We start from the raw sequence: 26,970 nt of genomic DNA, 5'->3' as shown, positions 1-26,970 counted from the left end.
TCCTGTCTGCCAACCAATTCTCTATCCATGTCAGTACCCTACCCCCAATACCATGTGCTCTAATTTTGCCCACTAATCTCCTATGTCTTTCTGAAAGTCCAGGTACAGTACATCCACTGGTTCTCCCTTGTCCATTTTCATAGTTACATCCTCAAAAAACTCCAGAAAGTTAGTCAAGCATGATTTCCCCTTTGTAAATCCACGGCTGACTCAGACCAATCCTGTTACTGCTATCCAAATGTGCCGCTATTTCATCTTTTATAATTGACTCCAGCATCTTCCCCACCACTGATGTCAGGCTAACTGGTCTATAATTCACTGTTTTCTCTCTCCCTTCTTTCTTAAAATGTGGGACAACATTAGCTACCCTCCAATCCACAGGAACTGATCCTGAATCTATAGAACATTGGAAAATGATTACCAATGCATCCACGATTTCCAGAGCCACCTCCTTAAGTACCCTGGGATGAAGACCATCAGGCCCTGGGGATTTATCAGCTTTCAGTCCTACCGGTCTACCCAACACCATTTTCTGCCTAATGTGAATTTCCTTCAATTCCGAGGTCCGAGGGAATACCCTGTCACGTTCTGGGGATTTATCTACTCTGATTTGCCTCAAGACAGCAAGCACCTCCTCCTCTTTAATCTGTATAGGTTCCACGACCTCACTACATGTTTGCCTTATTTCCATCGACTCCTTGCCAGTTTCCTTAGTAAATACAGATGCAAAAAACCCATTTAAGGTCTCCCCCATTTCTTTTAGTTCCATACATAGCCGACCACTCTGATCTTCAAGAGGACCAATTTTATCCCTTACTATCCTTTTGCTCTTAATATACCTGTAGAAGCTCTTAGGATTATCCTTCACCCTGACGGCCAAAGCAACCTCATGTCTTCTTTTAACTCTCCTGATTTCTTTCTTAAGTATTTTCTTGCACTTTTTATACTACTCCAGCACCTTATTTGCTCCTTGTTGCCTACATCTGTCATACATCTCTCTCTTCTTCTTTATCAGATCGCCAATATCCCTCAAAAACCAAGGTTCCTTATTCTTATTCACTTTGCCTTTAATCCTGACAGGAACATACAAACTCTGCACTCTCAAAATTTCTCCTTTGAAGGCCTCCCACTTACCAATCACATCCTTGCCAGAGAACAACCTGTCCCAATCTACACTTTTAGATCCTTTCTCATTTCTTCAAATTTGGCCTTTTTCCAGTTTAGTACCTCAACCTGAGGACCAGATCTATCTTTATCCATGACCAAGTTGAAACTAATGGCATTATGATCACTGGAACCAAAGTGTTTCCCTACACACACTTCCATCACCTGCCCTAACTCATTTCCTAATAGGATATCTAATATTGTATCCTCTTTAGTCAGTACCTCTATATATTGATATAGAAAACTTTCCTGAACACATTTTACAAACTCTAACCTGTCTAGACCTTTAACAGTATGGGAGTCCCAATCAATATGTGGAAAATTAAAGTCTCCTACTATCACAACTTTATGTTTCCTGCAGTTGTCTGCTATCTTTCTGCAGATTTGCTCCTCCAATTTTCGCTGACTATTGGGTGGTCTATAATACAACCCATTAATGTGGTCATACCTTTCCTGTTTCTTAGCTCCACCCACATGGCCTCAGTAGACAAACCCTCTAATCTGTCCTGCCTGAGCACTGCTGTAACATTTTCCCTGACTAGCAATGCCACCACCCTCCCCCCCCCCCCCCCACCCTTCATCCCTCTGCCTCTATCACATCTGAAACATTGGAACCCTGGAACATTAAGTTGCCAGTCTTGCCCCTCTGTGGCCAGGATTCACTAATGGCCACAATGTCATAATTCCACGTGTCAATCCACACTCTCAGCTAGTCAGCCTTCCCCACAACACTCCTGGCATTGAAATAGTCACACCTCAGAAGATTATTACCACCACACACCAACCTTCTATTTGTGACTCTGCATGAACTTTTAACATCATTTATTTACAACACCGCTCCACTATCTACTCTGGCACTCTGGTTCCCATCCCTCTGCAAATCTCGTTTAAACCCTCCCCATTATCTCACATCACCAGGTTCAGGAACAGTTATTACCCCTCAACCATCAGTCTCTTGAACCAGAGGGATTAACTTCACTCATCCCAACACTGAACTATTTCCACAACCTATGGACTCACTTTCAAGGGCTTTTCATTTTTCTATTTGCCCAGTGGTGTTTTGCACATTGGTTGTATATCCATCCTGTTGTGTGGTATTTCACTGATTCAATTGTCTCTTTCTAGTTACTGTGAATACCTACAAGAAAATGAATTTACTTTGAACTTTGATTTGAAGTAAAAACACTTTGCATACATTCAGCAGGGCAGGCAGTGTCTTGGAGAGACAAGAGCTAACATTTCAGATCTGTGGCCTTTAATGGCCAATTGGATTCAAAACATTAAACCTGTTTTGTTTTCTCTCTTCACAGATACTAGCCTGACCCAAGGATTTCCAGCAGTTTAAATTTTTATTTCATTAGAAGCCATGAGACTAACTAAATGTAAACCATACATCTATCTCTCACTCCAGGTCTGTGATTGACTTTTAAAGTTGTCCCAGGCAAACAGGCAAGGGCTCACTTCGTAAAACAAACATGGTATAGTAAAAAAAGCTCAGAGCATCTTGGAATAAACTATCCATATCTGAAGAATACAAAATTAAATCTTGCAGCTGGAATAAACTGCAAGCCTTCAATGTCCTCAAACAATGTCGCTTTATGTATTGCAAGACTGAGCCCTTGTCAAGTTGTAACATTCTTTTGGGTAAAGGGATCATATCACTGGGAGCTGAGGATTGTAACGAGCTGAGATACTCTGGGCAGGAGAGTTCTGTGACTGATCATATGCACTCCTGCAATTATTGCCTGTTCCTGGCTGGGAAACCTCTCTGACGAGTACTGGAGAAAGCACACACACTATCAGCACTGAACAAGCAGAGTTCAGTGTTTGGGTTTCTTATTCCTTGGATCAGATAATATGCTGATATTTCCCACAACCTTTTGTACGTGGGCTGTTGGCAATTTTTCTTTGCGTATAGCTTTTCATTGATTCTGCTGTATTTCTCTGTTTTATTGCGAATGCCTGTAAGAAAATAAATCTGAAGGGACTATACGGTGACATATATGTACTTTGATAATGACTTTTTTTCTGAACTTTGAATTTCAGTCACACGTAAGACACAGAATTCATCGTTTTATTTAGAGCAACCCATCTATTTAACCCTAACCCAACCACAGGAAACTTTACAGTGGCAACCAGTATGTCTTTGGACTGTGGGTGAACACTGGAGCACCACGAGGAAACTTACGTGGTCATGGGGAGAACGTACACGCTTTCTTATAAGTGAACGCTGAATTCCGACGCCCAAGCTACAGTGGGGTCATGCAAACAGCTACACTACCGTGGTTAAGTAATCAATAGTAGGATAGAAGATCGCAGAAATCTTGTTAGAAAGGAAATTAAGTAAAGATTCATTTTGAATGTGTGTGTATTTGCTCCTGTGACCTTATACTCATCAATTTGGTAGCCAGGTGTATATATTTTGCAAAATAAAGCACCAACTCTGATGCCCTAAGACTGGATCGAGTTGGAGATCTCCGTACTCTCACGTATTGTCCAGCATTGATCATTAGTTACAACCCATCCATACCATACCGGAGTTACACTCGAGATTTCAGTTGAAATTTAAATGCCCAATAATTCCCAAATCTTTTGAGTGTTTTATTCCATTTGTCTGGGATGAAGTCCAAATCAGCAGGGTGAAACGAGAATGTTCTAACTCAATGTCTTTCTCCCTCAGGGAAAGTGAGTCAGAATTCCAGATGAATTCACACATCTGTTGCATGAACTATCACAAAACACCATTCACGAGCATTCCAGGCAATGCTCCACTGCAGTGCTTGTTAGAATGGTGCATTTCACGCCTTCCATTCCATTTTTTCTCCAAGTTAGCCTTGGACACAAATAAATCCATTAGATGGACAATCTGTTCTGTTGTTTCCCAGGGCAGTAGACAGGCTCCAGTGGCTCACACATACAAGCTCGGCTCGTACTGAACCTTTGTCATGTTAGTTAAAGTGGATGAGTCCAAGTTTAAATCAGAATCAGAATCTGGTTCAATATCACTGGCATACATCATAAAATTTGTTGTTTTGTGGCAGCTGTACATTGCAAATACATAATAAAAATTATAAATTACAATAAATACATATAAAAAAGGTAGAAAAAAAATGAGGAGGAAACATAGTGAAGTGTCCATTGATTCATTGTCCGACGGCAAAGCTGCCTCTGAAACATTGGGTGTGGAGGATGGGGCAACCGTGGCTGACAAGGGAAATCACAGACAGAATAACGTAAAAGAGAGGCAACATAATACAGCACAGTTCACTGCTGAGGCAGAGGATTGAGAAGCTTACAAATACCAACAGAAGACAACTAAAAAGCCAGAGAGAGAGAAGAGAGAAGATACAAAGGAAAGCTATCCAATAATATAAAAGAGGATACAATCAGTTTCTTCAGATATATAATGAGACAAGAATGGAAAATGCCTTTGAAGAGGTAGTAATGGGGGTCATAGAAATGGTGGACAAACTGATTGCAGCAGTCTTCATTGTGGAAGACACCAGCAGAAAATCCAGAAATGCAGGAGTTTCAGGGGCAGAAGTGAGTGGCATTGCTATTACTTAGGAGAAGGTGTTTGGGAAGTTGCAAGTCTGAAGATAGATAGGTTACTTGCAAATATCACTCCACTCTTTAAGGAAGGGAGGCAGAAGAACAGAAATTACAGGACTGATCCAAGTAATTCAAGGTTCATCTTTTTATCAAAGAATATATGCAGAATACAGCTCTGAGTTCTGTCTTCTCCAGATTGTCATAAAACACAGAAAACCGTAGAAGTAGTAGAAAGAAAGAGATTAATTCACCCAACACACAAAAGAAAAAGAAACAGAAACTCCCCAACCCCTCCCTCCCTCACACAAAAACTAACAGATCACCCACATGCAGAAACAGCAAGAACATCAAACCCCAAACTGCCAAACAGCAATGAGAAAAAAATGGGTAAGAACATGAAAAACACAGAACTGAAAGTAGAATTACAGTCCAAGTACTAAATCTCTGAATTTCAATTACATCTCTGAGAGCATCGGGACCCAGCCGCCCCTCCGTCTCGAACCAGCTTACAGTGAGAGCAATAGTTTCAAAAGCAGCCTAAATAGAGAGGATGTGAGGATGTTTCCTATAGCAGCAGAGCCAAGGACCAGAGGGCACAGCCTCAGAACTGAGAGTCGTCCATTTAAAACAGAGATGAGGAAAAATTTCCTTGACCACAAGGAAGTGAAGCCAAACCATTAGGTATACTTAAGCTGGAGGTTGGTAAGCTTTTGATTATTCAGGATTACAGAGAGAAGGCAGGAGAATGGAGCTGACAGATAATAAATCAGTCATGATGGAAAGGTGGATCAGGCTCAATGGGCTGAACGACCTCTTCTGTTCCGATATCTTATGATCAATTTACAATGACTGATTTACCTTCCGACCAGTACATTTTTGGACTTTGGGAGGTACCGGAGCACATGGGAACATACAAACTCCTCTCACATAGGTCACCAGAACTGACTCCAGCACTCCAAGCTGCAATAGCATCACATTACTCGCCACACCACTGCGCGCCCCTTTCTTTCCTGAATTGTCAGAATGCAACGTATGCTTCAATAATAAGCAGTTTAAAAATTTCATAGGTTGAAGCCTATTAAATCCAAGGATGAATTAAATTTGGTACCATTTCTTAGTTGACTACCTAATCACCTTCACTTGCTTGAAACTGATAGAACTGTTCAGAGTTATGCACAGCAAAAACAATCTCTAGTAAAGGGTTAGATGGAGAGGATATTTATTCCCCGAGAGCCATAACTCACTGACAATGCACCAGAGGGAGCAATGAATCCTGATTCATCAAAATATTGAAGATGGGAGACACAATGACTATGGGAGAGTCAAGGTTGCAGGGAACAGAATTGAAAATAAAGTCATGGTTAACGATCAGATGAGTAAGGGCTTATTCCATTTAGCACTCCTTTATCACACACTTCTACTACCAGAGTGCCAAAACCACGGACGATGCTACTGATTGAAAATTATGGAAAACATCAAATATGATTTCGCAAAAATATTCTCCTTTTAGCTCGCTACGGCTGAGAACCATAACTGCAGCTACGATGTTTACAGTCAGTGATGAATGGAACAATCTATCACTGCACAAAACTGATGGGAATAGACTGGACTGCAGCCGGCACACTGCCCCTTTAAGAAGCTGCTGGCAAGAAAGGGCTTGAAGTGCTGGCCTGATGGTGCATTTAAAAAAAAGGTGTTTACTTCCAATACCAACTTACTGGCTCTGGTAAATAACATTCGCAATCTCAGAGCAGGAGCCCTGTATCAGAAGGACATTAGGTACGTGTATGTCCTTTGTTTTATGGAATCTTGGTTAACTCTTTCCATGCCAGGCACAGCAATTCGAATAATGGGTTCACAATCCATCGTCAAGATAGGTCAGTCAGGTCCCTCAAAAGCAGAGGTGGAGGTGTATGCCTCATGACCAACTCCTTGCAGTGCACTGATGTGCTGCTGATGTTCCAATATTGCTTACCAGACCTGGAATACTTCAGAATTAAGTGCCGGCCATTTTACCAGCCACGGGAGATTTCAGCAATCTTTTTGGAAACGGTGTGTGTTTCACCTCAGGCTGATGTCAAAGCGACCAATGTAATCAACAGGTGTGAGACAACACATTCTGATGGCTTCCCCAAAGCCTTGGGGAGTTTAACTTGATAAAGTCACTAAATAAATATTGCCAACAAATCACCTGCAGTACCAGAGGAAATAACACACTGGACCACTGTTACACTAAGTTCAAGGGTGCCTACCGTGTTATCCCACGCCCACACTTTGGAAAGTCTGATCACCCCAGTATCGGCAGAGTCTAAAGACTGCGGCACCAGTAGTGAGGACCAGGAAGGTTTGGACAAGGGAAGCACAGCAGCGCCTACAGGACTGCTTTGAATTAGTGGACTGGACCGTATTCAGGGGTTCATCTTTGAATCTGCATGACTACGCCACAGTTGTTACTGACTTCATTAAAACCTGTGTGGATGAGTGGGTGCTACTAAAACCTGCTGTACGTTCCCAAACTAAAAGCCGTGGATGAACCAGGAGGTTTGTAGTCTGCTGAGGGCTAGATCTCTGGCATTTAAGTCTAGCGATCGAGGTTTACATAAGAATTCCCGCCTCAGCAAGGACCTGGAGCCATTGCAATTTGTCTACTGACATAATCGGTCTACAGCAGACGTGAATATCTATGCAAATACCAATGCCAGGATGCTGTTCATTGACTATAGCTCAGCATTTAACACCATTAGTTCAAAGGCCCTTAGAACCAACACCTCCCTCTGCAACTCTATCCTCAACTTCCTAACAGGAAGACCACAATTCACATGGGTTGCAAATAACATCTCCACCTTGCTGACGATCAACACTGGAGCTCCACAGGGGTGTGTGCTTAGCCCACTGCTCTACTCTCTCTACAAACGTAACTGTGTGGCTAGGCATAGCTCAAACAGCAACTATGAATGTGCTGATGATACAACCATTGTTGGCAGATTTCAGATGGTGACAAAAGGGCATACAGGAGCAAGATATACCAGCTAGATGAGTGGTGCTGTAGCAACAACCTGGAACTCAATGTCAGTAAGACGAAAGAGCTGATTGTGGACTTCAGGAAGGGTAAGACGAAGGGACACACACCAATCCTCATAGAGGGATCAGAAGTGGAGAGAGTGAGCAGTTTCAAGTTCCTGGGTGTCATTATCTCAGAGGACTTAACCTGGATGCAACATATCGATGCAGCTACAAAGAAGGCAAGATAGAGGCATTAGGAGTTCGAGGAGATTTGCTTTGTCACCTAAATCACTGGAAAACTTCTACAAATGTACCGCGGAGAGCACTCTGATAGGCTGCATCGCTGTCTGGTAGGGGGAGGCTATGGTATAAGATCAAAGTAAGTTGCAGAAATTGGTGAAATTAGTCAGCTCCATCATCGGTATCAGCTTCCGTAATATCCAAGGCATTTTCACGGAGCAGTACCTAAGGAAAGCAGGGATCCTCCATCACATTGGAATTGCCCTCTTCTCACTGCTACCATCGGTAAGGAGGTACAGCAATTCAGGAACAGCTTCTTCCCTTCTGCTATCTGATCTCTAAATGGACACCGGACCCCCGAACACAACCTCAATACTTCTTTTATTTCTGTTATTTTGTACTACTTATTTTAACTTAACTATTTAATAGACATAATGTACTCATATATCTCTCTATTTATCATGTATCTCAGCGTACGGCTGCCGTAACGATAACAAACTCCATGACATATGCCGGTGATATTAAGCCTGATTCTGACTCCGAGATGTCACATCCTCCAGTTTCAAACACTGAGTGACCAGTCACTGTTAATAATAACAGCTGAGTTTCACAGCTCTTTCTATACGATGTAGTTCAAAGTGCTCCACAACGGGATAAAGCACAAACATGAAAATAAAAGACAAATAGGTTTTGAGCCAGTCATCAAAGGTGCCAGCTCAGTCTGCGTCCTTTATAGGCTTAGGTATTAAGCTCCACAGTTAGGAGTGTAGTTCAGAAAAGATGACCTGCTAATTATCTTTTGGGGGAGATTGATTAAATTTAAGAGACCCGAGAGCTCAAACAGGATTGTAAAACAATTAATGATTTTGTGATGTGCTCTGGTCCCAGACAATTGAGAGCTTTAAAATCACGAAAGAAAAATAAGTTGGTTATAGAAGAAATTGGTCAGGTGCACCCAGATTATCCTGTACAGTTTTCACTATCATTATAGGAAAGATGTCCTTAAGCTAAAAAGAATGCAATCCTGATTTTCAGATTCAAAGATTCAGATTCAAAAACTTTGTCATTCTAACCATACATCAGCTCTGCAGGGCAGAATGAGACAGTGTTTCCCAGGAGCAGTACAATCATAACATAACAAATGCAACACTAAATAATAAACATAACGATGAATAGTAAAACACAACAGCCGTCGGTTAAAAACAAGTTATAAGTGTCCAGTGAAAGTTAAGAGTGTCCAAAGCAGAGTCAGGTAGAGCAGCTATTTAGCAGTTTGACTGCCTGTGGGAGGAAGCTGTTTAGTAGCCTTGTGGTTTTAGTTTTGATGCTCCTGTAACGTTTACCTGATGGCAGAAGAACAAATAGTTCATGGAGAGGGTGTGAGGGGTCGTTAATGATGACACTGTCTTCTGGAGGCATCGGCTCTGAAAGAGGTCTTGGACAGAAGGTAGGGAGACCCCAGTAACCTTCTCTGCTCCCCTAACCACCCTCTGCAAGGCTTTTTTGTCGGCAACACTGCAGCTGGAGTACCAGGTTGTGTTGCAAAAGGTCAGCACACTCTCAACCACGCCTCTGTAGAATGTAGTTAAGATGTTAGTGGGGAGTGATGCTTGTTTAAGTTTCCTCAGAAAATGCAAACCCTGCTGGGCCCATTTCACCATCCCAGTGGTGTTCCTGGACCAGGTCAGATTGTCCATTTCACCATCCCAGTGGTGTTCCTGGACCAGGTCAGATTGTCCATTTCACCATCCCAGTGGTGTTCCTGGACCAGGTCAGATTGTCCATTTCACCATCCCAGTGGTGTTCCTGGACCAGGTCAGATTGTCCATTTCACCATCCCAGTGGTGTTCCTGGACCAGGTCAGATTGTCCATTTCACCATCCCAGTGGTGTTCCTGGACCAGGTCAGATTGTCCATTTCACCATCCCAGTGGTGTTCCTGGACCAGGTCAGATTGTCCATTTCACCATCCCAGTGGTGTTCCTGGACCAGGTCAGATTGTCCATTTCACCATCCCAGTGGTGTTCCTGGACCAGGTGAGATTGTCCATTTCACCATCCCAGTGGTGTTCCTGGACCAGGTGAGATTGTCCATTTCACCATCCCAGTGGTGTTCCTGGACCAGGTGAGATTGTCCATTTCACCATCCCAGTGGTGTTCCTGGACCAGGTGAGATTGTCCATTTCACCATCCCAATGGTGTTCCTGGACCAGGTCAGATTGTCCATTTCACCATCCCAGTGGTGTTCCTGGACCAGGTCAGATTGTCCATTTCACCATCCCAGTGGTGGTCCTGGACCAGGTCAGATTGTCCAAGATCTGCACCCCAAGGAACTTGATGTTTTCTACTCTCTCCACTGTGGAGTCGCTGATGCTGAGGGGTGTGTGCCAGGCTGAGACCATCAAGAATGGTACCAGAAAATCTGTTACAGGGACAGCCTAGGCAGGCTCCCACTTCATTCCTTGGAGAGTAGGAGACACAGGGGTGACTTTATAGAGGTGTATAAATCAAGAGTTCCAAAATTAGGGTGAATAATTTCAGTCTTTTTATCATGGAAAGAAAATCAAAAAATAGAGGGCATAGTTTGAAGTGAGAGGCAAAAGATTTGAAGGAGACCTAAGAGGCAACATCTTCAGAGACATGATGGAGCAGATATGGAATGTGCAGCCAGAGGAAGTGGTTGAGGCAAGTACAATATCAACATTTAGACAGATATACAGATTAAAGATTAGCTTTAGTTGTCACATGTACATCAAAATGTGCAGCCAAATGCATCACACTTTGTATCAATGCAGCTTGCAAGTGTCACCACACTTCCAGTGCCAACCAAGCATGCCCACAGCTCACCAACCACAACTACACGTATTTGGAATGCGGGAGGAAAGCCATGCAGTCACTGGGAGAACGGTCACAGGATCCCAGCCGTCTCTTAGAACCCCGACCATCAGGCAGGAGGTGGTGTAGCATTAGGATAAGGACTATCAGGAAGGAAACAACTTCTTCCCCCAGGCTGAACTCCTTGCCACCACCCAGGCCTCATCACACATGAAGCACCAGTACCGCTTTAACACGTATTGTAAATGGACCTTATGCTGAATGTCAATCTTCAGGAATATTTTTTATTAATGGTTAATTTAATTGTAGTGATATGACTTTATGGTTGTGTGTGTTAGTATGTGTCTGGTGTTGTGCACCTTGGTCTGAGAACACACACACAGACACACACACAAACACACACACACACACACACACACACACCTCCCCTCCACCCCAGAAGTTTTCAAGTCTCATTGTTTTACAAGATTGAATCATAGTAGATTTAATTTGGCTTGTTTGGCACTGTAAAAGATTCTTTCGTGTCAAGGTGAAACAGATCTCTACAAAGTAAACCAAATTAATTACAAATATAAAAGACAAAATAATTGATTGGCTAAGTATTCAGCCCCTTCAAGTCAGTGTTTAGTAGATGCACCTTTGGCCTCGAGTCTGTGTGGATAGGTCTCTATCTGCTTTGCACACCTGGACATTGCAATATTCCCCATTCTTTACAAAACTGCTCAAGCTCTGTCAGATTGCATGGGGATTGTGACTGAACAGTTCTTTTCCAGTCCAGCCACAAATCCTCCATTGGGTTGAGGTCTGGACACTCTAGGACATTAACTTTGTTGTTTCTAAACCATTCCTGTGTAGCTTCGGCTTTCTGCTTGGGGTCACTGTCTTGGTGGAAAACAAATCTTCTCCCAAGTCGCAGTTCTCTTGCAGACTGCATCAGGTTTTCCTCCTGGATTTCCCTGTGTTTTGCTGCATTCATTTTACCCTCTACCTTCACAAGCTTTCCAGGGCTGACTGCAGTGAAGCATCCCCACAGAATGATGCAGCCACCACCGTGCTTCACGGTGGGATGGCATGTTTTTGATGATGTGTGGTGTTTGGCTTATGCCAAATATAGCATTTAGTCTGATGGCCAAAAAGCTCAATTTTGGTTTCATCAGACCATAGAACCTTCTTCCAGCTGACTTCAGAGTCTCCCGCATGCCTTCTGACAAACTCTAGCTGAGATTTCATGTGAGTTTTTTTTTGAATGGAGGCTTTCTCTTTGCTACCCTCCCATAAAACTGCGACTGGTGAAGCACCCGGGCAACAGTTGTTGTATGCGCAGTCTCTCCCATCTCAGCCACTGAAGCTTGTAACTCCTCCAGAGTTGTCATGGGTCTCTTGGTGGCCTCCCTCACTAGTCCCCTTCTTGCACGGTCATTCAGTTTTTGAGGACGGCCTGCTCTAGGCAGATTTACAGCTGTGCCAAATTCTTTCCATTTCTTGATGATTGACATAACTGTACTCCAAAGGAAATTCAGTAAAGGAAATTTCCTTGCATCCATCTCCTGACTTGTGTTTTTCAATAACCTTTTTGCAAGTTACTTTTAGTTTCATGGTGTAGTTTTTGACAGGATACCGACTCACCAGCAGTTGGACCTTCCAGAAACAGGTGTATTTTTACTACAATCAATTGAAACACCTTGACTGCACACAGGTCTCCATTTCACTAATTATGCAACTTTAAAACCAGTTGGCTAGATCAGTGATGATTTGGTGTGTCGTATTAAAGGGGTGAATACTTACGCAATCAATTATTTTGTGTTTTATATTTGTAATTTGATCACTTTGCACAGATCTGTTTTCACTTTTACACAAGTCTTTTTCTGTATACACACACATATATATAGATACATATAAACACACACGTATTATATACACACAAACACATAATTAAGTAAGCAGTGCAAAAAGAGAGCAGAAGAAGAAAATAAAAAGTGAGGAAGTCTATACGCAAAAATACAATTGCAGATGCTGTGGATGAAAGAATACTTACACAACGCTGGAAGAACTTAGCAGGTCAGGCAGCATCTGTGAGAAAAGAGCAGCCAACATTTCAGGCCGAGACCCTTCATCAGGAAGTCTACATGGAGTCCAACGCCAAACTTCCGTTTGCTAGCATGGTAAAGCGAACGTGACTGCGCCAACAGCTAATTATTTCAGTAAATTCAATAGGAAGATTGAGAGGGGTTGGGGTGGGTTCATGTTCTGTGTGTTATTTGTTTATTTGGTCATTGTTCTCATGATTTGTTGCCCCCCCCCCACATAATGAGTGTTTGATGGTCTTTGTTGTGTAGGTTTTTTAAAATGGGCTCCATTATGTTTCTTTGTTTTATGCCTGCCTGCAAGATGACAAATCTCAAAATTGTACGCAGTATACAATAAATGTATTATCAAAGGATCCTGCTGAAGGGAACATCGACTGTACTCTTTTTCACAGAAGCTGCCTGTCCTGCCGAGTTCCTTCAGCATTTTGTGCGTGTTGCTCGGATTTCCAGCATCTGCAGCTTTCCTCGTTTGTGAAGGTTATTTGGGTGATTTGGGATGGTAAGCATAACAAGGGTTCAAAACAGTACCTACTCAAGACTGACCTAAGAAACTAGCTCTTTGCTCAAAAGGATGCAGCTCCTCTGCTGGATCCTCATTTCTTGCTCTTGCTTCATCCTTTCCTCTGTCCCCTTTACGCCCTGAATCCTGAGGCAGAGTTTTGACCCAAAATTATTGACTAGCTCTGCAGATGTACACTGACCTGAATTCCCCAGAGACAGTGTGAATGTAAAATCATTATGAATATTCTAAGTGCAAAGTACATTTTGAATCAAAGTACGTGTGCCACAGAAAAGCTTGATATTCATCTTCTTGAAGGCAAACACAAAACAAAGCAGAAACCACGAAAAACCAAAGACCAACAAACATCCAATGTGCAAAAGAGGACAAATTGTGCAAAAATAAGAAAAACAGTAACCACTGAGAAAATGAGTCACAGAAATCCTCGAAGTGAGTCCACAGGCTGTGGAGTCAGATCAGCGTTGAGGTGAGTGAAGCTATCCAGGGTGGAGTGGCACCCTGGCCCTCCTGCCCGATGTCAGTAGTGTAAAGAGAGACGGGTGGGATTGGCTGAGGTAGAGTAAGTTGACTGGCACAGAGTAGTGGGGCTGAACACTAGTTAGTTTCCCACTCCAGGGCCTTGACGATTCAATGTGGCTTGACGTCGACCCTGACTGGCTCTTCCAGCAGTCACCAACTTTGTCTGCTTCAAGGTGTCAGACCTGCATTCTCCAGAGTCAAGCTCGCCAAGTCTTTCAGGATATCAGAAAATCACTACTGTTTAAACTGTTTAAATTGTTTTAGAAGGAAACTACAGGCAATTGCAGTTCATGAGAAGTAAAAATAATAGATTGTCAAGTAGTTTTGTGAATTATCTGCTGAACGGCACAGTATATCGCAAGTACCATCTTGGAATATTCAAGGCAAAGACTGATCAATTGTTGAACTTTGAGTGAGTTGAAATTATGGGCACCAGGCTGGACAATAGAGTTGAGATCAACAATTAGGTACATCCTGATCCTATTGAAGGGTGGTACAGATTCTTTTAAAATTATTTATTCATTTCTGGGATGTGGGCGTCGCCAGCTCAGCCAGCATTTATTGCCCATCCCTAGTTGCCCTTCAGAAGGTGGAGATGAGCTGCCTTCCTGAACCGCTGCGGTCCCTGAGGTGTAGGTACACCCCCATGCTGTTAGGGAGGGAATTCCATGATTTTGACCCAGTGACAAGGAAAGACGGTGATACGTTTCCAAGTCAGGATAGTGAGTAACTTGGAGGGGTATTTCCAAGTGGTGATGTTCCCAGGCATCTGCTGTTCTTGTCCTTCCAGATGGTCGTGGTCGGGGATCCGGAAGGTGCTGCCTCAGGAACTTGGTGTATTGTTGCAGTGCATCTTGTAGACAGTACACACTGCTGCAACTGTTCCTCAGTGCTGGGGGGACTGGATGCTTGTGGAAGGGGTACCAATCAAGTGAGCTGCCTTGGACTGGATGGTGTCAAGCTTCTTGAGTGTTGTTGGAGCTGCACTCATCCTGGCGAGTGGCAAATATTCTATTACACTCCTGACCTGAGCCTAGTCGATGGTGTCCAATTCCTGCTTTTCATAGCTGTCACATTCACTGCTACCCAACAAAGACAGTTGACAATAATCAGATGTGCTACATCTATGGAGACCCCATAAGCCCAATCCTCCTTCACCCAATTCCTGCAGGGCAGACAAATCCTGGTCCTGTATCTTATTCTATCTGCCTGTCACCTTCACCCACACACTCAACCCATTCACTCCTTCACCACCCTCCTTCCTGATGAGATTCCAGGCAGGGGCGAGTGAGTTAAACAGCAGCGTTCACAGGCTTTTTCTGGGAGCCGAATCAAATCGACAGAGGAAGCTCCACTCAGACAGCGGTGAGTGATTTAAAAAGCAGCATTTGCGGGATTTCAGCTTTTCTCAGCAGCCTAATCGAATCGACAGAGAGGCTCTCCACAGGTTTAATAATGGAAGTGAGGAACATGGAGGTGTGGGTCGAAAGAACTCGGTAGAATAACGGTTTAGCACAGACTAGAGGAGTTGAAGAGCTTGTATTGGTGCTGCAGTGTTCTGAAACCCTACAAAAGTGTCACTACACAAGATTGTTTATAGATTGCCTTTGCCCTTGATGCAATTATTTATGGCTTCTCCAGTACAAGATACCTACAAGGAATTGTTCCAACTATATCTTGTTTAACATTCACACAGGATTACATTATCTGTATTTAGTCTAGGACAGTTTAACAGGTTACATAATTCATCTTTTCACATGTTTAAACACAGGTTTATTTTTCAAAAGCATCCAGTTAATTCTCAAATCATACAGATCCCATGAGTGTGGAAATTTAAACTTGGAGACACATGGGACTATAGATCAAAGTAAATTTATTATCAAAGTTCAAATATGACACCTTATGCTATCCCAAGATTCATTTTCTTGCAGGCATTCACAGCAAAAAAAAATCAAGCTACTGGCAAACACAGTCAAACTGTTGTTGTATCCAAGGGCATGAACTCAATGTGGGTGATTTCTCACCCAGAAGCAAATTCCAGATATTCTTTGATGCGTATTTTATGAGAAATCACTCAAACTGATGCCACTTGCTTAATAGCACAAAGATAAAGGATTTTCTTTGAAAGATGTGACAAAAACATTTTGTCATCTATGTGTTGTACAGTCTTTCATGCTCTTTCTTGTCACATTTTTATTTTAATCAATACTGCCCTAGTCATTACTGTCAACTTTGGTGATAACTTATTCATTTACGAGAGTCAGACCACAGCAAACCTCCTCCGCAAAGCACCTACTTTAGGAGCACCTGGGTGAGCCTTAAACTTCATTCAAGGTACAAAGCACAAGCCTGAGATTTATCTTCCCACAGACAGCCATGAAACAAGGAAACCATGAAACCCATCCAAAGGTAAACATCAAACCCCACACGCACAAAAAAAATCACACAACTGCAGAAAAAACACAGTCTAGAAAACAGCAAAGCAGTTCAGCAGCGTTCAGCCTCGGCTCAGTTCACTAGTGCTGTGTTGTTCATTGAACATCGCACAAAAAGAGTCAACCAGAACTGCATGATGAGCAGGTGCTCCTGGAGAATACATCAGCCTAATACAAACAGATTTGTGTAATGTTAGTGAAATTGCAATAATTGTCAGTGCTTGGCACTCCCAGCAAGGAAGGGGTTAACAGTGCCAGGTTCTCAGTGGTAAGGATAATGGTGCAGGGCTCTCAATGCCAGGAAGGGCTCTGCCTCAGACGCTGTCTGTGTGGAGTTCACACATCTTCTCCCTGTGACCGTGCCTCTTTCCTCTGGCTGCTCTGCTTTCTCCCCATATCTTGACAAGTAAGTTCATGGGATACTGGAAAGTACCCCATCATGTAGGTAAAAAGCAAATGCATCAACTGGAAATTGGCTGGTCTGTAAGAGAGGGGAGATTGCACAGAGGGATGGATTGATGGGATAGAAAGGGAGGGAAATAGACTGATGGGGTTGTTACGCTGAAATGGACCCATGGAGTGATTGGCTTCCTTCCAGCTCATAACAGGTACGGAAGGCTCTCCCAGACAAGCAACCAGTTAACAACCCTGGTCTCACTGTGGCACAACTTGATTTTATTTTACTTAGAGAACCAGCACAGAACAGGCCCTTCCGGCTCAAAAGACTGCACCACGCAGTAATCCATCGGAGCCTAGTCACAGGGCTATTGACAGTGACCATTCAACCTAACTGTACATCTTTGGACTGTGGGAGGATACTGGAGCACCTGGAGGAAACCCCACAAGGCTCGGAGAGAACATACAAACAGTGTTGGAGTCACACTCTGAACTCTGATGCCCCCAAGCATCACACTAACCCCCTCATTACCACAATGCCCCGATAAGCTGCACTCAAACAGGCCAAACTTTGTCCGTTAGAGTGCAACTTAGAAACATAGAAAACCGACAGCACAATACAGGCCCTTCAGCCCACAATGCTGTGCTGAACTTGCTTCAGAAATTACCTCGGGTTACCTTGAGCCGGGTATTTTTCTAAGCTCCATGTAATAGTCGTGAGTAGTTCATCAGGACAACTCATCGTCCCAAAGATGCTGCACAAGTGCAGCTTGTTGTTGCTAATTAATTTCAAGCAGAAACTGCAGGAGGTACCCATGCTGTCAGCTTCCCTGGATAAGAAAAGCAGAATGGAAGATCTTCAAACTAAAGCACTAACAGGACAGCAAAGTGGAGCAGCTGGGAGAGCCTGTTGTCTCACAGCTCGACACCAAGCTCTGTGCTCATGCCTGACCTCAGGTGCTGACTACCGGAGCTTGCACACTCTCCCTCTGACCGTGTGGGTTTCCCCGGTTGCTCCTTAGCCTCCCACATTCCAGAAACTTGTGGGTTGGTGAGTGTTGGAATCTGGGGGGAGATAGCTGGAATGTGGAGACTCATTGGTTGGTGGTGCCAAAAATGACACTGATGACCTCAAAATAACCTCAAAACTTCTGCTCACCGTTCTGTGGATTCCCTGTTGGCTCCGTTTGCTTCATGTCACCCACAGGATAAACATATAGAACCAGGTGTTTATAGCAGTTAGGGTGTCAGTAAACCTTTCCGCCCCTTGGCAATGAACTTTACGGTAGACATCTCAGCTTTGCTGACTCTGCCACAAATTGCTGGCTTTACTTTTAACCAGTACTTTAGGCAGCTGTTGGCTTAACTGATCCTCTTCACTTCATTCACGATTAGTCCTGAAGAAGGGGCCCAGCCGGAAATGTCAGCTGTTTATTCATTTTCTTAGATGCTGCCTGACCTGTTGAATTCCACCAGCATCTTGCGTGTGTTACATTTTATTTTGGAGACTAATTTTCAGTAGTGTGCAAACCAATTAAAAGAATGTACCAACAGTTTCCAAGACCAGCGATATCAGGCTAAGCCAGTCAGAAGCCATCAATTTTCTCTTCACTTTAGTTTGGTGTGCCCTGCTCCTGAGATTTATTACGTTTTCTACTGATGTTTAAACATGCCAGATAAGCTGCTGCTTGACAGTGCTGTAGCGTCAACTAAGTGGCAGGTCGTCCAAGTGCCTGACAAAACACAGAACCGGACAGTTGGGCTTCAAATCCAGAGCACCGAACGTTACATCAAGGAACCAGAGCCTCCACAGACATTCTGAAAGGCTTTGTTCTTTTCCAGGAACTTCTATGCCGTTAGGAATGAAGCAAAGTTTCATGAAGGGTCTCGAGCTGAAACGTCGAGTGTTTATTCGCATTGGGGTTAGGGTTAGCACATCCATACGTGCGGCCTGAGCCGCTGAGTTCCTCCAGCGCTTTGTGATGGTTATTAAGCAACGCCAGGGATCCGTCATCAGCAAGTGGCAAAGCACATTACAGCAGTAACTCAAACCAGCTCAGAACTCCCCTACACTGAGCTGTTATCCACTTCACCATTGTTCTGCTCTAAAATGTATTGTAGCACAAACCCTAAACATCATGTGCAAGGTGAGATTGCTCTTCAAATGGCTCAGACCCGAATAAGACCTTTGCCACCATGGTCACACACTTCAACCAGCATCACAAAATAACAACATCAGAACAGAGTGGGTCATCCAACTCCTTGTGCAAACTCTGCTAATCATCAAGAGTATGGAGAAGACGCTTCCTGTAGTGAGGGAGTCTAGGACCAAAGGACACAGCTTCAGAATAGGGGATGTTCATTTAGAACAGAGATAGAAACATAGAAAACCTACAGCACAATACAGGCCCTTCGGCCCACAATGCTGTGCCGAACATGTACGAACATTAGAAAATACCTAGGGTTACCCATAGCCCTCTGTCTTTCTAAGCTCCATGAACCTATCAAGGAGTCTCTTAAAAGACCCTATTGTATCTGCCTCCAGTACCGTAGCCAGCAGCCCATTCCATGCACTCACCACTTCCTACATAAAAAACTTACCCCTGACATCTCCTCTGTACCTACTTCCAAAGAGGAGGAGGAATTTCTTTCGCCTGAGGGTGGTGAATCTGTGGAATTCATTGCCACAGGTGGCTGTGGAGGCCAAGTCATTGGATACATTTAAAGTAGAGTTTGATAGGAATTTGTTTATTCAGGTCATTGATTATTCAGGAAATATGAGGGCAAACGTTCTTTTCAATGATATAAAGAATAAAAGGGAGGTGAGAGTTGATATTGGACCACTGGGAAATAATGCTGGTGAGGTAGTAATGGGGGACAAAGAAATGGCAGATGAACTTTACGAGTACTTTGCATCAGTGTTCACTGTGGAAGACACTAGCAGTGTGCCAGAGGTCCATGAGTGTCAGAGAGAGGAGTGAGTGCGAAACAAACTAAAATGTCACCGGGACCAGATGGACTACATCCCAGAGTTCTGAAAGAAGCTACTGAAAAGACAACAGATGCATTGGCTATGATCTTTCGAGAATCACTTGATTCTGGAACGTCCCGGAGGATTGGGAAATTGTAAAAGCCACTCAACTCTTTAAGGGAGGAAGAAAACTATAGGCCAGGTAGCCTCACCTCAGTGGTTGGGAAAGTGGTGGAATCCATTAATAAGGATGAGGCTTTGAGGCTTTTGGAGACTAATGATAAAATAAGTCAGCATGGTTTCTGTAAAATGAAATCTTGCCTGACAAATCTGTTAGAGTTCTTTGAGGAAGTAACAAACAGGGTGGACAAAGGAGGCAGTGGATGTCATTTACTTGGATTTTCAGAAGGCTTTTGATAAGGTGCCATGCATGAGGCTGCTTAACAAGATAAAATCCTATGGTGTTACAGGAGAGATACTGGCGTGGATAGAGGAATGGCTGACAGGCAAGAGGCCGCAAATGAGAATAAAAGGGGCCTTTTCTGATTGGCTGCCAGTGACTAGTGGTGTTCCTCGGGAGTCAGTATTGAGGCCGCTACTTTTCACATTGTTTGTCAGTGATTTAGATAATGGAATTGAGGGCTTTGTGGCAAAGTTTGTGAATGATACAAAGATAGGTAGAGGGATAAGTGGTGCTGAGGAAGCAAGGCAATTGCAGCAGAACTTAGACAAATTGGAAGAATGGGCAAAAAAGTGGCAGATGGAAAACAGTATTGGGAAATGTATGATGATGCATTTTGGTAAAAGGAATAATGGTGCAGATTATTATCTAAATGGGGAGAAAATTGCAAGACTCCCAGAAGGTTAACTTATTGGTTGTGTCTGTGGTAAAGAAGGCAAATGCATTGTTGCCATTTATTTCAAGGGGAATCGAATATAAAAGCAAGGAGATTATGCTGAGCCTTTATAAAATACTAGTCAGACTGCACATGGACCTCAGATCTCAGAAAGGATGTGTTGTCATTGGAGAGAGTCCAGAGGAGGTTCACGAGGACGGTTCCAGGAATAACCACATCAGCAGCTTCTTGCGGCTTTGGGCCTGCATCCACTGGAATTTAGGAGAATGCGAGGGGGGATCTCATTGAAATCTACTGAGTGTTGGAAAGACTAGATAAGGTGGATGTGGAGAGAATGTTTCCTATTCTGGGGTGTCCAGAACTAGAGGGCACAGCATCAAAACTGAGGGACAACCTTTCAGACCGAGGTAAAGAGGATTTTTTAAGCCAGAGAGTAGTAAATCTGTTGAATGCTCTGCCACAGACAGCTGTGGAAGCCAAGTCTGTGAGTATATTTAAAGCAGAAATTGATCATTCCCTGGTCAGTCAGGGCACCAAAGGATATGGTGAGAGGGCAGGTGTATGGGGTTGCATGGGATCCAGGATCAGTTACGATGGAATGGCGGGGCAGAATCAGTGGGCTGCAAGGCTTAATGCCACTCCTAGGTCATATAGTTTGCCCTTATTAGACATCCCAAGATAAATTACACTGCATTAAACAGGATTAAATTGCCTCTGCCTTTTTAGCAATGCCTTACAGAGAATACCTAAAGACAAGCTGAAATAGTCGGAGAGAGAAACAGAATTAACATTTCATGCCAAAGACTTCTTCAAACACTTGTACTTTGAGAAAACATGCTTTCTCAAAAGTGTTCTTACAATTCAGGTTTCCAAAATGGCTTGAAAAAATAATCATAAATCCAACCTCTGTTCTAAGTAGCAGCAATAATATTTTCACCATTTACCTTGCATGCAGCTTTCAAGCCTGCGAATCAGTTCGTAGGATCTGCATCTATCCAGAAGGGTCCTGATTGCAGGGAGGGGGTCCAGAATTATGGTCTCTGGATGTGTGTTGATGTAGTCCTGAGAATAAAAACATAATACTTGAGCATATTTTTGCTTGACGAATACATCAGATATTGAATCTATAAAGCTTTTGCTTCCTGCCAATTCTTCTGAATCTATCTCCTCCCCGAACAGCCACTCCTAGTTTCATCAAATCATTTTTTAATTTTTATTTTTTCAGTTTATTATTTTATGGCAAGGAACAGGCCCTTCCGACCCTCAGAGCCACAACACCGATTTAACCCTAACCTAATTTACAATGACCAGTTATCTAACCAGCATGTATCTGGACTGTGGGAGGAAACCAGAAGACCCGGACAAAACCCACACACTCCTTGAGCAGGACTTACAGACTCCTTACAGGTAAATCAGGAATTGATCTCCGAGCTCTGATGCCCAGGGCTGGAACACCATTACACTACGCTCCAGTCATTTGTAGGTCTAGATAGAGTAAATGCAAGCAGGCTTTTGCCACTGAGGTTGGGTGACACAAGAGTGAAAGGTCAAGGGTTAAGTGTGAAAGGTGAAATGCCTCAGCGGAATATGAAGAAGAACTTCACTCAGAGGGTGATGAGAGCGTGGAACGAGCTGTCACTCAAAGTGGTTTGACATCAAAATACAAGAGAAGTTTGGATGAAGGCATGGATGGGAGAGGTAATTAGGCAAGTTGATGGGACAGTACAGATTCATGGAACAACCTGGCTAGATGGGCTGAAGGGCCTGTTTCTGTGCTGTAGTGACTACGACTCTATAAAATCTGCTCCAAGTTCTGCCATCGTCACAGCCTGGAGAGCGATGTGTGCAACAAAGTGCAAGGAATAGATTTCAATACTGCAAAGCAAGCAGAACGGATGTAGAATGATTAACGATCTGAATGGGGAACAGCAGCAAACGAAAGAGAAACCTGCAGCAAATTCACCCAACTCTGTGGCACACCATCGAATTAAAATACAATAAAACCCCCATTAAACAGATCAGCAGAGGCAGGACAAGACGAGCGACATGTTCACATTCAACACGGCAGTTTCAATGAACAAGGCTTGCTAATTACACCAAGTGTGGTCAATGCCAGACTTTATTACTGACAAAACACAAGCGATAGTAACAGAATGACTCTGCGAAGCAACCGAAGGGAACGGTCTCCCAAAACATGAGAATGGCCCAAGAACACAGAACTAAATTTGACCACGTTTCCAGAGGAGGGGAGGCGGGGAATGCCACAGAAAGACGCAAATGTCATACAGAAAGGAATTCTGCCATAATTAGGGGCACACTCCACACAACATTCCCCCTTTACAAGACCAGCCTCAACCAACTGACTGCCCCCAGAACGCGACAGCACCATCGACAAATGGGATGACATATATCACAGCTATACTATAGACATAAACTAGAACTACTCATTCACACGTGAAAGAAATGAATACTTTTAGAGGCAGAAGCTAACACACTGTACTTACATCACATAACTACTACATCGTAAAACACAGTATACTCCATCATACCGACACACTGTGAAACACAGTCTACTCCATCATACCGACACACTGTGAAACACAGTCTACTCCGTCATACCGACACACTGTGAAACACAGTCTACTCCGTCATATCGACACACTGTGAAACACAGTCTACTCCGTCATACCGACACACTGTGAAACACAGTCTACTCCGTCATACCGACACACTGTGAAACACAGTCTACTCCGTCATACTGACACACTGTGAAACACAGTCTACTCCGTCATACCGACACACAGTGAAACACAGTCTACTCCATCATACCGACACACTGTGAAACACAGTCTACTCCGTCATACCGATACACTGTGAAACACAGTCTACTCCGTCATACCGACATTGGGGCAACAGGAAACACTGGGTCTCTGCAGCGGTCTTGAGTCTCCCAGTGGGAGAGGGCGGACAGTCGCTGGTTTGCATCCGAACGCAGCTGGCGGCTCTCCGCCTCAGGACTCTGCAGAGATTCCTGTACGCCGAGCACCCTCCCAGGTGGCACGTGTTGGCGACTTTCTTCCTCCGGAGGGGCTGCTGTCTTCATGAAGACATGCGGCTACCACCGGCGGGTGTCAGCCGTACTGCTTTGCGGAGTCTGCCCGGCTTCTATCAGGACCTACTGAGAGTCTGGAACATGGTCGCCTCAGGCCGGGAATCCCCTCCTCAGGCGGAGGGCGGGGTCCTGGCCGGCCCTTGCCCTACCTCAATGGCTGTCGGTGCGGCTCAGTTGTGTGGACCGACTCAGGCCGAGCTGCTGGTCGGGCCCAGACCCCGCAATCTTCTCCGGGAGCCATGTCCACACAACTTGAGCCGTCTCTCATCGATACCCACAGTCCCATTCAGGGATGCAAGTGGAGGTATCTGTATGGGCTGCTAATCCACATACTCCACTTCCTTGCCCTTGTACACCGTCCCGACACGCCATGGCGGTCGGTCCTTCCACCCAGAGGTGAGGAGGGTCCCCACTGGAAGTCCCTTTATGCTGGGGTTCTTCCCATGCACCTGGGGGATCTCGGCTGGAGGGTACTGCATAGGGCAGAGCCCTGCAATAAGTTTTTCAGTTTGTACATGGACTTCCCACCCACATGCCACTTCTGCGGGCTGAAGGAGACCGTGTACCACATGTACATGGAGTGTGTGAGGCTGCAGCCTATTTTTGCATATTTGCGTGGGCTGCTTCTCGCCTTCTGGCTGCATTTTAGTCCCACCCTGTTTATATATGGTCATCCAGTAAGGAAGGGGGCATGGAGGGCTGAGGATGTCCTAGTCAACTTGCTCCTGGGGCTGGTGAAATCCGCCATCCGTGGGTCTTGGAAACGGGTGGCGGGAGGATCTCCCCGGGCAGACTGCCTGGCAATGTTTAGGGGGTATGTTCGTGCCCGGGTAACTATTGAAAAGGAACACGTGCAGTCCACAACGGCCTTGGAGGAGTTTCGAGACCGTTGGGCTCCGCGGGGTGTAAATGCCATCGTGGATAGGGATGGCAACATTCTGGTGTAATGTCTATTGTCTATTTGTAGTGCAGTAATTGTGTTTGCCACTGTTTTGTATATATTGTATAGCACTGAAATTTGTAATAAAGGATTTTGTAATAAAAAAAACTGTGAAACACAGTCTACTCCGTCATACCGACACACTGTGAAACACAGTCTACTTCATCATACCAACAATGTGAAACAGCATATGTGCCATAATATCAAGACATCCTTATGGTTATTTTTAAAAATAGTGTGGTGTATATGAAATTAACTTCCCCTGTTTGACGTCAAAATGCACTAATGTTAAGTGTCACTATCTCAAGAAATTAAGTGTTTCATCTGGCATGTTAGAACGAAAGTAGAATCTGTTGGCATCTTTTTCTACAGCCTGGCTTCTACCTAAGTTTCTAACTTTATAAATTTAAACCTGACTTGTTTTTATTTTTAGCCATTAAATTTTTACAGAACAGTATAAATCTCTCCGGTACCCAGCTGCATCTGTACTGTGTGTGGTTATGACATTTCAATACTACTGTATACAGTCCATTTCGTGTAAAGTTGGGAAGCCATCGGGATCTCCATTAAAGACTGTTCTTTGAGCAGCTCCTGGGCCAAAGAACCACAGAACATTACAGCACAGAAACAGGCCTTTTGGCCCTTCTTGACTGTGCCGAACCATTTTCCTGCCTAGTCCCACTGACCTGCTTCCTGGACCATATCCTTCCAAACCCCTCTCATCCATGTACCTGTCCACATTTTTCTTAAATGTTAAAAGTGAGTCCACATTTACCACTTCATCTGGCAGCTCATTCCATACTCCCACCACTCTCTGTGTGAAGAAGCCCCCCCCCCTTAATATTCCCTTTAAACTTTTCCCCCTTCACCCATGACTTCTGGTTTTTTTCTCCCCTAGTCCCAGTGGAAAAAGCCTACTTGCATTCACTCTATCTATACCCATCATAATTTTATATACCTCTATCAAATCTCCCCTCATTCTTCTACGCTCCAGGGAATAAAGTCCTAACCTATTCAACCTTTCTCTGTAACTCAGTTTCTCAAGTCCTGGCAACATCCTTGTAAACCTTCTCTGCACTCTTTCAATCTCATTAATATCCTTCTAGTAATTCGGTGACCAAAACTGCACACAATACTCCAAATTCGGCCTCACCAATGCCTTATACAACCTCACCATTACATTCTAACTCCTATACTCAATACGTTGATTTATAAAGGCCAATGTAGCAAAAGCTCACTTTACGACCCTACCTTCAACGTTGTCCTGTCAACGCCACTTTTAGGGAATTCTGTATCTGTAATCCCAGATCCCTCTGTTCTACTGCACTCCTCAGTGTCCTACCATTTACCTTGCTTGTTCTACCTTGGTTTGACCTTCCAAAGTGCAATACCTCACACTTGTCTGTATTAAACCCATCTGCCATTTTTCAGCCCATTTTTCCAACTGGTCCAAATCTCTCTGCAAGCTTTGAAAAGCCATGTATTTTCCTGGATAATATACACAAAATGCTGGGGGAACAGGTAGCATCTATGGAGGGAAATAACAAGTGGTCGTTTCTGGCCAACACCCGTCATTCGGACCTGATGAAGGGTGTTAGCTGGAAACGCCAACTGTGTATTCTCCTCATTAGATGCTGCCAAACCTGCTGAGTGCCTCCAGACTTTTGTTTGTATTGCAGCATCTGCAGAATACCCTGTGTTTCTCATTTCCCAGGGTGCCACTGTGTGCCATTTGCCCTCATTCACAGAGTCTTTCAAAACAGTACAACAGATTCATAACCAACCGTGATGCTCGTCTGTGCTTACAGAACTTTCCCACATCTGGACTGTGCACTTATCTATGCACCTACTGAAATGCCATGTAAATGCTGTGATTGATCCTGCCCCTGCCATTTCTTCTGGTAACTTATCCATTATCGTGGCATCTGCTTTGTGGAAAAGCTTGCTTCTCGGAGCTCCTTCAATACTCCAGCTCTCACCTTAAACACGTGTTCTCTAGTTTTAGATTCACAACAAACTGGAACTGAACAACATGGCTTTCACCTCTCTCAGCTGTGAGATCGTAGGATTCAAGAGTCGAGGTTGTTTGTCATTTCCAGTCCAGCAAAGGAGACCAAATCAGCCATTACTCTAGATCCGACGCAGCACAAAAAAAACTCACCAAGATAAAGAACACGATAATTTAAAAAAGACCATCAATAGAAATATACTCGATATGTCATGCACTGTGTGCGGTTGTTGATACTGTGGCTTGCCCCTTGACCCCGGAGTAACACTGTTTCACTCAGCTGTGTTCATCAGTATTCATGTATTCTTAAATGACAATTAAACTTAAATTTGA

General features: G+C 43.9%; 1 protein-coding gene across 3 annotated transcripts in view; it reads right to left on the bottom strand.

The window, feature by feature from the left end:
• LOC132390213 (inositol-tetrakisphosphate 1-kinase-like) overlaps nt 1-26,970 on the bottom strand; it is a 291,953-nt gene that overhangs the window by 73,588 nt on the left and 191,395 nt on the right. For all 3 annotated transcript variants that reach the window (XM_059962832.1, XM_059962820.1, XM_059962826.1), the window contains exon 5: nt 21,522-21,639. In XM_059962832.1, the coding sequence (XP_059818815.1) occupies nt 21,522-21,639 (118 nt within the window). The remainder of the gene's footprint in view (nt 1-21,521; nt 21,640-26,970) is intronic.

Source organism: Hypanus sabinus, chromosome 2, assembly GCF_030144855.1.
Source record: "Hypanus sabinus isolate sHypSab1 chromosome 2, sHypSab1.hap1, whole genome shotgun sequence".
Taxonomy (NCBI): domain Eukaryota; kingdom Metazoa; phylum Chordata; class Chondrichthyes; order Myliobatiformes; family Dasyatidae; genus Hypanus; species Hypanus sabinus.
The sequence above is the reverse complement of the archived record's forward strand: the minus strand, read 5'-3'. Positions and strand labels throughout refer to the sequence as shown.